This window comes from Hordeum vulgare, chromosome 3H (genome assembly GCF_904849725.1).
Source record: "Hordeum vulgare subsp. vulgare chromosome 3H, MorexV3_pseudomolecules_assembly, whole genome shotgun sequence".
NCBI classification, from domain to species: Eukaryota; Viridiplantae; Streptophyta; class Magnoliopsida; order Poales; family Poaceae; genus Hordeum; species Hordeum vulgare.
The window spans coordinates 77,677,419-77,691,531 of record NC_058520.1 but is presented as its reverse complement, the minus strand read 5'-3'; the positions used below and the strand labels follow the sequence as shown (position 1 = coordinate 77,691,531).

The 14,113-nt window shown below is 46.5% G+C and overlaps 1 protein-coding gene across 3 annotated transcripts; it reads right to left on the bottom strand.

Moving 5' to 3' along the window:
- Window positions 1–2,203: 2,203 nt before the first annotated feature.
- LOC123443043 lies at window positions 2,204–4,926 on the bottom strand. Of its 3 annotated transcripts, none has more exons than XM_045119272.1 (4): window positions 4,748–4,926; window positions 3,444–4,040; window positions 2,761–2,841; window positions 2,204–2,640 (listed from the first exon to the last, which is right to left on the bottom strand). In XM_045119272.1, the coding sequence occupies exons 1-3, from the start codon at window positions 4,831–4,833 to the stop codon at window positions 2,781–2,783; spliced, it is 744 nt and encodes a 247-aa protein (XP_044975207.1). In that variant the 5' UTR covers window positions 4,834–4,926; the 3' UTR covers window positions 2,204–2,640; window positions 2,761–2,780. The 3 variants fall into 3 exon arrangements, with proteins under 3 accessions (XP_044975207.1, XP_044975205.1, XP_044975206.1); XM_045119270.1 differs by having other exon boundaries at window positions 2,204–2,551; XM_045119271.1 differs by having other exon boundaries at window positions 2,204–2,841.
- Between the last annotated feature and the right edge of the window lie 9,187 nt (window positions 4,927–14,113).

Below are 14,113 nucleotides of genomic sequence, written 5' to 3'. Positions count from 1 at the left end.
GTTCCCCTCGGCCGACCGTGTGCCTACGTTGGTCGACCTCACCGGCCCCGATTACGACGACGCCGCCGCCTAGGCTGCCCTCGCAGTTTTAGTTTTTTTATGTTTAATTAATGTAATGCGGATGCATGGACTATCGCCGGCCTTCGTGACCGGCTTTTAATGTTTAATTATGCATTATGTATTTTATGTTTTTGCACGCTGATAAAAATGAGTCTGGCCAGCGTTGGACACACAGGCGGACCCATTTACGAAAGCGGACGTTCGTGTTCGACTGACCGACTCAAACGGACAAAAAACGGATAAAATCACCGTTCATTTGGATTGATCCGTTGGAGTTGTTCTTAAGGCATAAAACTTACGCACACGAAAAGTTTGGATGGGTGGAGAAAAAGCAAGTGCGTGTCTTTTCATGCAACTAGCTTGCTGAGAGCAAGTACAATAGAGCTGAGTCAGGTGGCTATAAGAAATAAAGTAGTATATTTTTGCTTAGTTGGAGGAGAGAGAAGGTAAGCGGGCTCTTAGTTAAGAGTCAGCTCTAGCACGTGCTCCTAGGCACTTTGTGAGAATGAAAGGTAAGTCATATAATAAATAAGTAATACACTCTTCTAACCAACTATTGTACATGTTAGCTATAAGATGAACTATAGATGACATGGCATGAGCTTACAGCCGGCAGCTGGTTCTACTATTGTACTTGCTCTGAGAGTGTAGCCGACAGTAAGTGCTAGAAATCTCGAGGCGTGGCATGAAGGTCAAAGGATAGTGACAGGAACCTACATAAAAACAAAGCATTTATTATAGCATGTTCATCTGGTCTTTGCTCTCCCCTCTTCGTTCAACATGCAAATTTCGTTTCTTCCACTTAATATATATGGACGTCCCAACCAAGTGCTTGCAAATCTGTAATAATTAGAGCAACTTTAATCGACTGATACATTTCATTCGACATAGTCCGCTTGAATTGCCGGAAACAAAAATAAAAACTCAACGGCATTGATTCATTTTCAAAACGTGTCTGTTTTTCTTTCGACGGATCCATTTCAAGCCTAAATTTAGGACTAAAACACATCGACATGAATACAAAGCGGACGCGGCACATGCCCTCTCATATCCACACCCGTCCACACGTGGCGCCCGGTCGACGTCTTTATTAACGACGACCATTCATCATGGACCCACACGTCAACGACCCCAGGGGTCCTTTTTCAATCAAAGCGTGCGGAGAGTCAGCCTCATCCTCTTCTAAAAGTCATCCACATCTAGCCACCTGCTGCTTCCCCGTCGGTGACAAACCCTAGCCGCCATCATGGGTTTCTTCTCCGGCTCGAGCTCTCACAAAGACAAGAGCAAGTCCCTCGCCGTCCTCATCCGCGCGCTCCCCTTGTTGGCGTCTTTCCGCCCACCTCGACAGCGGATCAACGTACCAATGCATCAGGCGAGGTGGTACTCGGAGCACTGCATCCCCCTCCCCTATCCCGATGTCACACTGTCGCACGACTGTCATTTAGATCCGAAGAGGATCCTAGTGCCAGCGGTGCTGCGGTCGACGCGGGCGCATGCGGAGGAGGTGAGGTGCCGACGACAGCAACTAACGCTAGAGCAATGGCGCAACCCCGTGTATGCTGCAGACTCTCCCGAATGAGAGGCCTAGTTTACGTGGGAGTACGAGGAGCAGTGTCGGCATGGCGTCCGCGACATGGTGGCTGGACCGCTTCAACCCTCGTCGTACGCGAAGAGGAACAGCAGGTGAAGGGCACGTACCAGAATGCGCTGGCGGCCGTCCTACATGCAAGCGAGCAAGAAACGCGCCTCGAGGAGAAGGAGCGCCGTCCTACCCAATCAGCGCATGTGCAGCCACTAGCGAATGACGTCGTCGCCGCCGAGGAGACGGCCTTTCCCTGGCCGACGATGACACTCGTCGACCTTACCGGGGCCGACGACGAGGAGGACGCCTAGGCCAACGCGCCTCCTCGTTTTTAGCTTACTTCAGTTTTCTATTTAATGTAATGTAAACTCGCGGGACTATCGCCGGCCTTTAAGGCCGGCGTTAATGTTTAATTAACGTTTTTTTATATTTTTAAAATATTTATTATGTTTTTTTCGTGCCGTCAAAAAATGGGATCATGACCGCGTTGGACGCAAGCGTCGACACAATTATAAAAGCAAACATGGATGTCCGCCAGACCGACCCAAACGAACAAAATGCGAACAAACCGTGTGCCCTTTTAGTTTGCACGGTTAGAGTTGCTCTTAGAACACAAGACCAAAACAGTGAGAATCTCCTCTCCTTTTCTTTTCAAATCTATGACCTCATCATTACCAAAAGGATGTCATAATTCTAGTGTTATCTCAAGTTTCAGTACTACTAGAGACCTGAACCCGGAGATGACCATGCAGCTTCGTGCTAAAAGCAGATTAGTACACGTAACCAGCCACATCACTCCAGCCAAATGTGAAGTGCATCAGGTCAACTTGCCCACCCGGATACCACTCATGGATAAGCTTTATTAGTGCAAACACCAGTCTTGTCCCTCAATAATGGACGTCAAATCTGCGTAGGACCCAGAATTACCAGCATCACTTTCAGGATTTCCCAAGTTGAGCGAGCCGCTAGCCTCAAGCAACAGAGTGCTCGCCCAGCCGTAAAAAAGAATGCAAAAGGTTTAGAAAACATGAGTTGAATTTCTTTAGATGAGAACTCAGGTAACTGATCATATGGAAGAGATGGAAAAAAAATCAAGAGAAATATTAAGAACTGACCAAATTCATGAAATACCCCCTCACAACGTAAACATATGCCGATTCATAAATTGGTCTCTCTCCAACTCTCCAATGTATCTCCTGCATCACAATATGTTGTTACTGGCCATGGTCATGGTCATATTGAAAAAGATTTTGAAAGTTTAAATTTCATGACGCAGCTACATTTCTTTCAGCATGTGCAGCATATCTGGCAAACGTGTTTTCTTTTATTATCCCAGTAAATCTTCATCAATCTTAGTATTTGGTTCATGAGGAGCATGGTTGTGCACCATATACAAATACAGTGAGCTAGAAACGAAATAAACACAGGAAGTCAAGTCAGGAATGACATGTACATACACCATACAGACATAGTGAGCTCGAAACGACAAATATATGAAAGCATCATGTTCGTGTACAGGGTAGTATACAATATGTATGCTACAGAGATGCACAAATTCTACCATGCACCCCAAAGCCAGACGAGGTGGTCATTCAAGAATACGGCCACATCAACAAACTATCAAAAGATCGAGAAAAAGATAAATATGCATAGCACCTTAACAGCATGCAACTATACAAGCATATCATCGACTACTACCATCTACATATACTTGATGGACCTGAACTTCACAAGCTCAAGACCCTGATAACCCTGTCACACATATGGTTGATGAACACACAGATCACTCTAGTGGTACCTTCTGGCCTTAGATGGCTGCGAAGGTCCTGCCTTCCTGAAAATCCCACAGAAGATGCAGCCAGGAACCTTGGGCGATGGTGGATCTATGGCAGGGGCTACCCGCCGTGTCCGGAATGCCTGGCCGCCATGCTCGGTGCCGTCGTTGCGCCTGCGCTGCGCACCGACGGACCCTACGCTGCGGGAGTGCCGTAGCTCCCTGAATTCTGGCTCCCCTGAGGTCCACTGGCTATGTTCATCCGACATGAGCCTCTCGCCCCAGACCATGCCTGATGATCCTGACCTCCTGAATGTCAGTGAGGACCTCTGCAGCCCGGCCATGGAACTTCCCTGCCCTTCTTTTTGGTTTGTCTCTAGGTGGTTTTTATGGCTGTGCAATGAGTGCAGGAGAGTGATGGATATGCGCAAAGCTAAATAGCATGCATATCCACTGGCTGGAAAATGGAGCAAAATTGCTGGGATAAGGGTCAGACGATGGTGACAGGCACATACATAGATACTGGTGAGGATTAGGATGCTTGGAAGGCGTGGCTGCACACTGAATTGACATGAAGCAATCATTGAGGGAAACACATGTGACTGGAGTAAGTTGCGAGATCTGCAAATCACGACATCAGATGAATTTAAAATCTTGAACACTTGTGCTTGAATAGCCTAGTTGCCGAACTTAAATGCTTTTTCTTCTTCAGAAATTGGACATCACAAGCTCAGGGCACGTGTTACGCACTGCTGTGACTTCTTTTCTGAGGCGAATATATGCTGCTACTGATGATCACTAGCATCAGCAGATCAAACCCATTTGATTTGTACCTACCCTAACCAGCCTCGATCCCGACCACATGGAATAAGCTGGAACGAACATCCATGATGGTTTTGCTTGCCAAACACTAGAGAAAATAGTCAAGGCATGTATTACAAGCCTATGGAGCAACCAAGAAAACTAAAACTCAACCAGCAGCCCAGCAGGCCTAACCATGATCCAGGAATTCATCAACCTGGCTAGAGCATTGGATACTCTGGGAGTCTGCCAGTCTGGGTTGAACCGGCAGAGGTGGTCGGCACATATATGATATCTGCAGGCCATGGAATGCTGCCTAGCTAGTGCTGGACGGAAAATAAAGCGCTACAAAGGAAAATGATACTAGGATAGTAAAAGCAATATAAAGTCTCAATATGTAACTAACGGCATGTCTTTTACTTCTATCAGCATCAAAGACAGATCAATGTTGATCACACGCAGTACATAATATGTCAAATTAAACATCAGTTTCAGCTAATTCGAACACTTGCAGCTACTCATGGTACCTGAAAGAGTGCTCTGCTTCTTCAAGTGCATCAGTGGAAAGGGTCCTTAACAGAGGGATCAGACACTCTGCGGAAGCTCCAACCATCCTCGACTTTAGGACCCGCCACCACCAGTTGACAGTCCTCGCAGGCCCATGCTCCACACATCAGAGCCCTTGCTTTGACAATCACCTCATTCACCTCATATGGCAATGAAATTGAGAAATCCCATGCCGAAGCAAACATTTCTTGGGTTATCACAACAAGCAAAGACCGCAGCTTCTCTGCACTGCTGCTAACGAACTCGAGGAATCCGTCTTCGCTTTGTTTTCCGCGGAATTCATGGATAACCACTTTCTTGACATGCGACTTCACACATTCGATAGGACAGACCTCTTGCCAGAACTCGGCATGGTGCATTCCAGTGGGTTCATCGGCCTTGGCAGACTGCAAAATGGTAAAGTGGAGTAGCTTAATCACCTCGGTGACAGATAATCTATGATATGAATGCCGAACGGCTGACTGAAGGAATGTGCAGGAGGGTGCGAAGAAGTCACCTCGATGTGCAGCCTGTCAACTTGGGGAAAGCATCTGAGAACGCTGGCCAGCATCTTGACCTCCTCAAAGACACCAAAGTTCACCTTCAAGGCCAATGTCTTGACGCTTGGAACCACGGTGCTTGAGCTCACCATTGCATCAGGCTGCAATACATCATACTTCATTCCGTTGGTACAATGATCACATATATACAAGATTCACGCATCACTTGACACACCGAGAGAACTGTTTTGCTATGTGCATCGCATAATGAAGAGGCCATGCTCCTTGTAGTATCTTAAAATGTGGATACAGATTGGAATATGGAATGCCATTACCGAAAATGAGATGCATTGGAGTAGTACCTTGATGATATTCTCGCCAATCTGCAGCTCGTGAACTCTCGGCTCCAAGTAACCCAGCACCCTCAGCTTCGGCGCGTCAGCAATGTTGACCCTCACAGCCACCGGGTCGTCTTCACCATCAGTGGTTTTCCACAGAATGAGCCGCTCCAGGAGCGGGGAGTCCATGACGAGGACCTCCTTCACGAAGCACTCCCAGAGGAGCACGCACCTGAGGCTTTGGCTGCGGAGGTGGACGCGCTCGCAGGTTGCGCTGTGGACGAGAGCGAGGGTGTCCAGAACGGGGCTGGAAGCGAGCAAGCGGTCGAGGTCGCGGCCGAGCATGTCGGCGGTGCCGAACAGGCTGAGCTCCCGGAGGTGTGGAAATCCGTCTGCGCCTCCACCGGGTGGGCTGACGCCGGTGTCCGGAAACCTCCAGAATCCCAGGAAGAGGCGCCGGAGCGAGGCGCAGCGGAGGATGTCGGCGGGGACGTCGGGGAGGCGTTCGTAGTCGGCGGGCTTGTTGATGAGGACGAGGTCCTGGACGCCCTTGGCGGCGAGGACGCGCGGCCACTCGGCGAGCTCACGCTCGTGCGACGCGAAATCGCAGCAGGTGATGCTGACGGTGAGGAAGGGGCCCGGGTGGTCGGCGAGGATGCGGGCGACGGCGGCGACGCGCGCGGGGTCGCCGGCAGGGAGGAGGTGGGCGTCGTATAAGACGAGCGGCGTGGAGCGCCAGAGGTGGCGCCATCGGGAGGCGAGCGTGGCCGTGCGGGCGGCGTCCTTGACGGGGAGGCGGAACACGATGTCGCGGAGGAGGTGGTCTTGGAGGGCGCTGATGCGGTCCTCGCCGGCGTAGCCCGGGACGGCGGAGAGGGAGGCGTCCCTGATCCTGGAGATGGCTTCGATGCCGGGGAACCACCCAAGGACTTGCTCGACGCTCACGGCCATGGCGGCGACCGGAGGCGAGGGTTTGGCCGGAATGGAGTGGGAGGGGTGTGGAGGTGGCTGGCTCCGTTGTGGACTGTGGAGGAGTAAGAAACCTTGGGCCTGCCAAATATCGGAAACCTGGTTGCCCACCGGCCCCATGCAACTGGATGCCGATCCACCGAGATGAAATGTTCTCGCCAAGCATGCTGTGTTTCATGTAGTTTTAAAAAGTATTCAACTAATTTTGATAAAATGTTCATGTAATTTAAAAAACATAGATGAAAAAATGTGTTAAAAGTACGGGGTCTGCTACGCCTCAGGCGGTGGATTTTTATAGAATATCCGTTGGCTCGCGAGCCGTCAGATCAGACGCGTGGAGTGACAGAGATGCTTTTTCATTTTTGTAACTTAAATCTTGTTGCAGTTTTTTCTGCAACTAGGATATTGTTGCAGTTTTTTCTGCCACAAAGGTCTTGTTGCAGATTTTTTTTTTGCAACTGAAGTCTTGTTGCAGATTTTTTTTTTGCAACTGAGATTATGTTGCAGAAACGTTAAATCGTTGTACTGTCGTATTCTAAGTCACGTCGTTGTACTGTTGTATTCCAGATCCTGCAACAGAGTCATTGTTGCAATCAGAAATTGCAATAATATGCTAGTTGCAAAAACTTATGATGATGGTCATAAGTCACCTGACATGCATAGAAAGGGCGGACGCGAGCGTGCAATCTGCCGGATGATTTATAAGTTTTCCTAAAGGGGACTGCTACGCATCTACCGGTGGATATTTATTAAATATCCACCACCTGAACAGCCGTTCGATCTCGCGCGTGTAGCCGTCCGATCCGCTGCGTCTGATCCGCTCTGGACGCAATTCCTGAAACGATGCTCGAGTTGCAGAAACTTTCGCTTTGTTGTAAAAAATAAACTTTGGATCCGTTAATTCCTGAAACAACGGTCGAGTTTCAGAAACAATTTGCTTGTTGCAGAAGCACTACCCCAGCCGGGATCCGGTCTGGCGCGGGGAGGCAGGGCCGACGTGAGTCGGCCGGCGGCAGGAATGCGACGGCGATGGCTGGGGGCTCCGGTGGCGGCAGGATCTGCCGGCGGCGGCGCACCACGGCGGGGCGTGCGGGACCGGTGGCGGAGGGGGTGGCAGGGCCGCAGCAGGCCGGCAGCAGAGGGGGCGGCGGGGCTGCAGTAGCCGACGGCGGAGGGGCGGCGAGCCACAGCAGGCCGGCGACGCGAGGTCGTCGGGGCGGAGCACGGACTGGACAGTTTCTCTGAAACAACTGCCCAGTTTCAGAAACTGTGCCCCAGTTTCAGAAATCGATTGATGCGCGGGACGAGGAAGCGGTGGACAATTTATTTGGATCCGCCGGTGGAAGGTAAGAGTTTCCCTTTTCTAAAAGTATTTCTAGAAATATTTTTGTAATTTTAAAAGGTTTTCCAAAATTATTGCAAAAAAATTGAAACATTAAAAAAGGTTCATCTAATTTAAAGAGTGTTCGAAACATTTTAGAAAGCTCTTGTAATTTTAAAAACTTTTTTGTGAATTTTAAAATGTTTATGTAATTCTGTCAACAATACTTGAATTAAAAAAGTGTTTGCGACATATTTTAGAAACAACAGTAATGTAATTAAAGTAATATTTTGTGTATATTATGCAATTATAAAAATATTCATGTGATTAGAATAATGATCAACACATTTTTTGAAACAAATGTTCATTTCATTCAAAAAACTGTTCCGGACATTTAGAAAAAAATGTAATTCAAATCTGTTTGATGTATTTTAAATTTTGTTTATGGAATTATAAAAATATTTGAAAAAAATATTCATCTTGATACACCTTTTGCGGGTGTATACTTGAAAAGAAATTATAAAAATAGTCATGTAAATGAAAGAAAGTTCAACACATCTTTGAAAAAATATTCAAGTAACAGAAAGTGTTCGTACCATTTAAAAGTTTTATGTAATTAAAAAATAATTAATGCATCAGAAAATATGTAATTAGAAAAGTAATTATGCAATTAAGAGGTGTTTGAAAGGAAAAAATCATGTAATTAAAAAGGTGTTTGAATCATTTAAGAAGTTCCTGTAATTTTAAAAATTGTTGATGCATTTTTAAAATTGTTTATGGAATTATAAATCTTAGTGTAACTAAAAGAAGTGTCCGACACTTTTTTTTTTGGAAAAATCTTCATGTCATTAAAAAAATATTCGGCACATTTTTTACCAGAATATTCATGTAATTAAGAAAAGTGCTTGATGCATTTGATGATTGTCTATGCATGCTCACCAATTTAGCACATGATGGCATAGAAGAACTGCCCAAGGACGTGCACGACGCTCGTAGCCATGGTGACGACCGAAGGGGAGACTTGTGGTCAGAACAGGTGGGAGGGGTGTGGAAGTTTTTTTTAGTCTAAACACACTCATTATAATTATTATTATGGTTTTTATCTTTTATGCCATTAGTCGTGTCCCGGTATTCATTTTCAGCACTAGAAGTTTCAGCTGTTAGGTGCATGCTACAAAATGCCACTAGACACCACTATGTGAGCTCGAAGCGGGTTTGCCATGTTATATAACCAAAATTCACATGGAACAACATGCAAGTTATTCCTCTATCTTACTATGATAAAGTGTGGGTTCCACTCAATCCATAACAACATTCCTATGTTACTCTAGAATTTTCCAATTGCTTATTCCTAACAAGTGGGGCTCGTACTTATAATTGTGAGAAAGAGAGAGAGCTGACATTGTTGGGGAACATCGCATGGGAAACAAAAAAAATCGTACGCTCACCAAGATCAATCTACGGAGACTAACATGTATGAGAGGGGGGGTGCATCTACATACCCCTTGTAGATCGCTAAGCAGAAGCATTGAGAAACGCAGTTGATGTAGCGGAACGTCTTCGCGATCCAACCATGATCCATCCCGCGATCCGATCACGAACGTCCCGATCAAATGTCGAACGGACCACACTTCCGCGTTTAGCACACGTACATCTTGATGAAGTCTTCACCTCCTCGATCTAGTGAGTGATGGTGAAGTAGAGGTTGAGTACTCCGACATCACGACGGCATGGTGGCGGCGGTGGTGGTGCGATCTCAGCATGGCTTCGCCAAGCGTTGCCACAACGCGATGGAGGAGAAAACGATCTAGCGAGAGAGAGGGAGGTTGTCGCCAAGGCTTGGTGTGTTGGTTGCCTCCCTCTCCCTCTCTATTTATAGGAGGAAGGGGTAGGTAGGCCGCAGCCCTTGCCCCTCCTCCAAGGGAGGGCTAGCCGGGCAAGAGGGGAGGAGTCCACCTCCCACAAGGGAGGTGGGCGTCCAATGGGAGGATTCCTCCCTCCCAAGGCACCTCCTCCACCTACTCTTGGGTGCATGGGCCCTTTAGGGGTTGGCTACCCATCCCACCAAGGGCTGGTGCGCCTCCTCTTAGGCCCATGTGCCCCCCTCCCCCAGGGTGGGTGGGCCCCCCTCGGTGGACCCTGATACGTCTCCATCGTATCTACTTTTTCAAACTCTTTTGCCCTTGTTTTGGACTCTAATTTGCATGATTTGAATGAAACTAACCCGGACTGACGTTGTTTTCAGCAGAATTGCCATGGTGTTGTTTTTGTGCAGAAATGAAACTTCTCGGAACGTCCTGAAAATTTACGGAGAATATTTCTGGAAAATATGAAAAATACCTGCGCAAAGATCCACCAGAGGGGACGGGCCAGTGGGCCACAAGCCCTGTTGCCGCCCCCCTTGGCCGCGACAACCAAATTTGTGGGGCCCACGTGGCTCTGCCGCCCCCAAACTCAGCGCTATAAATTCCCTTTCGTCCTGAAAAAATCAAGAGAGAAGATTTCATCGCGTTTGCGATACGGAGGTGCCGCCACATCCTGTTCTTCATCTGGAGGGTAGATCTGGAGTCCGTTTTGGGCTCCGGAGAGGGGAAATCGTCGCCATCGTCATCATCAACCTTCTTCCCTCTCCAATTCCATGAAGCTCTTCATCGTTCGTGAGTAATCTATTCGTAGGCTCGCTGGGCGGTGATGAGTAGGATGAGATCTATCATGTAATCGAGTTAGTTTTGACGGGGATTGATCCCTAGTATCCACTATGTTCTGAGATTGATGTTGCTACTACTTTGCCATGCTTAATGCTTGTCACTAGGGCCCGAGTGCCATGATTTCAGATCTGAAATTATTATGTTGTCACCAATATATGTGAGTTATCCGATCTTGCAAGTTGCAGTTACCTACTATGTGTTATGACCCGGCAACCCCGGAGTGACAATAACCGGAACCACTCCCGGTGATGACCATAGTTTGAGGAGTTCATGTGTTCACCAAGTGCTAATGCGTTGGTCCGGTTCTTTATTAAAAGGAGAACCTTAATATCCCGTAGTATCCTTTTGGACCCCGCTGCCACGGGAGGGATGGACAATAGATGTCATGCAAGTTCTTTTCCCTAAGCATGTATGACGACACACAGAATGCATGCCTACATCACATTGACGAACGGGAGCTAGCCACATATCTCTCCATGTTATAACTGTTGCATGATGAATGTCATCCGACAAATCACCGATCCATTGCCTACGAGTTTGTCCCACTACTGCTGTTACTTGTTTTGCTTTGCTATTGTTACTACTGTTGCTGCTACTGTTACTTGCTGCTACTATTACTTGCTGCTACTGTTACTTGTTTTGCTGTGTTGCTACTGTCACCACTGTTGCTACTACTGTTACTTGCTACTACTGTTACTTGCTACTGCTGCTACTTGCTACTGCTGTCACTACTGTTGTTCCTTGCCACTGTTGTTAATCGTTACACTGCTGCTACCTGCTACAATACTTTTTCTCGCACCGTTGCCAGGAAAGAATATTTCCCGTCCACGGGCAACTTCTGGCGCCATTGATACGATAGTTAGGAATAGTCTGCCTTGTCAACAGATCGTTTCTGGCACCATTGCTATCATACTACTTTGCTGCTGATACTTTGCTTGCAGACACTAATCTTTCAGGTGTGGTTGAATCTGACACATTCACCTGCTAATACTTGAGAATATTCTTTCACTTCCCGTCGAGCGAACCAACAAATTTGGGTTGAATACTCTACCCTCGAAAACTGCCGCGATCCCACGCGCTGGTGGGCCATTGCAAGACAATTGCTAATTGTTGAGCAAATGGGACAAGCTCTTTTCTAGCTCCGTTGCTGTGGAGGCATCTAGTCAGGAATAGTTGCACGTCAGCAACATTTTTCTGGCACTGTTGTCGGGGAAGCATCAAGTCAGGAATAGTTGCACGTCAGCAGCATTTTTCTGGCGCCGTTGCCGGGGAAGGGTATAGCTATATTCTCTGGGTCACTTGGGATTTATATCTGCTGATCACTATGAAGAATTTGAAAGATCCAAAAACCAAAGTCTTGCCCTCAACTACGAGGGGAGGTAAGGAACTGCCATCTAGCTCTGCACTTGATTCACCTTCAGTTATGAGTAAGTTTGCGACACCACCTCCTCTAGAAATCTTGATATGTCGTCTGTGCTTGATGATGCTTATGATGGTACTGCTAGAGATACTATGCCTGATACTGCTAGAGATGCTATGCCTGATACTGCTAGAGATGCTATGCTTGGTACTGCTTTGCCTGATGATGCTAGAGATGCTATTTTGCCTGATGATGCTATGCTTGATACTGCTAGAGATACTACTTTACCTGATGTGCCACTAGGGGTATTCCTTGATGCTCATATTGCTAGAGTTACTGCCAATGCTCGTGATGCTTCTGAAACTGCCGATACTATTGAGATAGAACCTGCTTTTGCTCCTGCTAGATCTAGCTCTCCTAGATATGAATTGCCTGATATACCCGAGAGTTACGTTATGGAGGGAGAGATAGCTGAGGATTTTCTTGCGTGTAAGGATGCCTATGACGATGATAAATTACTTCTCAAGTGGAAGGAAAAATCTCTGAAAGCTAGGATGAAATACGACCCGAAGTTTGCCAATTCACCTATCTTTATCACCGATAAGGATTATAAATTCTCTGTCGACCCTCAGATAATCTCTCTAGTCGAATCTGATCCTTTCCACGGTTATGAGTCTGAGACGGTCGTAGCCCATCTAACCAAACTACACGATATAGCCACCCTTTTCACTAGTGAGGAGAAGATCCGCTACTACTATATCCTTAAGCCGTTTCCTTTCTCTCTAAAGGATGACGCTAAAGCCTGGTTCACTTCTCTTGCTCCTGGATGTGTGAGTAGTCCCGAGGATATGGTCTATTACTTCTCTGAGAAATATTTCCCTGCCCATAAGAAGCAAGCTGCCTTGCAGGAAATATACAACTTTGCTCAACTCAAAGAAGAGAGTCTCCCACAAGCTTGGGGGAGGCTCATCCAGCTACAGAATGCTTTGCCTGATCACCCTCTTAAGAAGAACGAGATACTTGATATCTTCTATAACGGACTTAACGATGCTTTTAGAGACCACATAGATAGTTGTGCCGGTTGTGTTTTTAGGGAACGAACTATAGAACAAGTTGAGATTCTACTGAATAACATCTTGATCAACAATAATGCTTGGACTATTCCCGAACCACCTCCTAAGCCAACTCCTAAGAAAAGAGGTATTCTATTCCTCAGTCCCGAAGATATGCAAGAAGCCAAGAAATCTATGCAAGAGAAAGGCATTAGATCTGAAGATGTCAAAAATCTACCACCTATCGAAGAGATCCATGGTCTCGATAACCCGATACAAGTAGTAGAAGTGAATTCTCTACGTAGGTTCAATGAGAGTGATATTCCTTTTGATAAACCTGCTAGCCTATGCTTTGATGAATTTGACAACTTTGTTGCCAAACAACAGAGTTTCAATGATTATGTTAGCATACATTTGGAACAAAGTACTCGTATGCTTAGTCATTTAAGTGCTTGTGTAGACAGAAATGCCAATGATCTGAAGCTTCTGAGTAAACATGCCTCTATGATTACTACTCAGGTAGAACAAGTACTTAAGGCTCATAATGACTTGCTCAATGAATTAAATGACAACTCTGTCAGAGTCATTACTAAAGGAGGCAAAATGACTCAGGAACCTTTGTATCCTGAAGGTCATCCTAAGAGAATTGATCAAGATTCTCAAGGAATTAATGCTGATACACCCAGTCATCCTAAGAAGAAGAAGGATGATAGAAACCTACATGTCAGTTCACCAAATACTGTCACACCTGAAGAACCAAATAATATTTCTGCGTCTGATGCAGAAACACAATCTGGTGATGAACATGAACTTGGTGACAATATGGACAGCGATGTTCATAATGATGCTCAACCTAGCAATGATAAGGATGTGGAGATTGAACCTACGGTTAATCCTGATACCCCACAACCTAAGAGATACGATAAGAATGACTTCATTGCTAGGAAGCGTGGTAAAGAAAGAGAGCCATGGGTTCAGAGACCTATGCCCTTTCCTCCTAAGCCATCCAAGAAAAGGGATGATGAGGATTTTGAGTGCTTTATTGAAATGATAAGACCCATCTTTCTGCAGATGCGGTTAACTGATATGCTCAAAATGT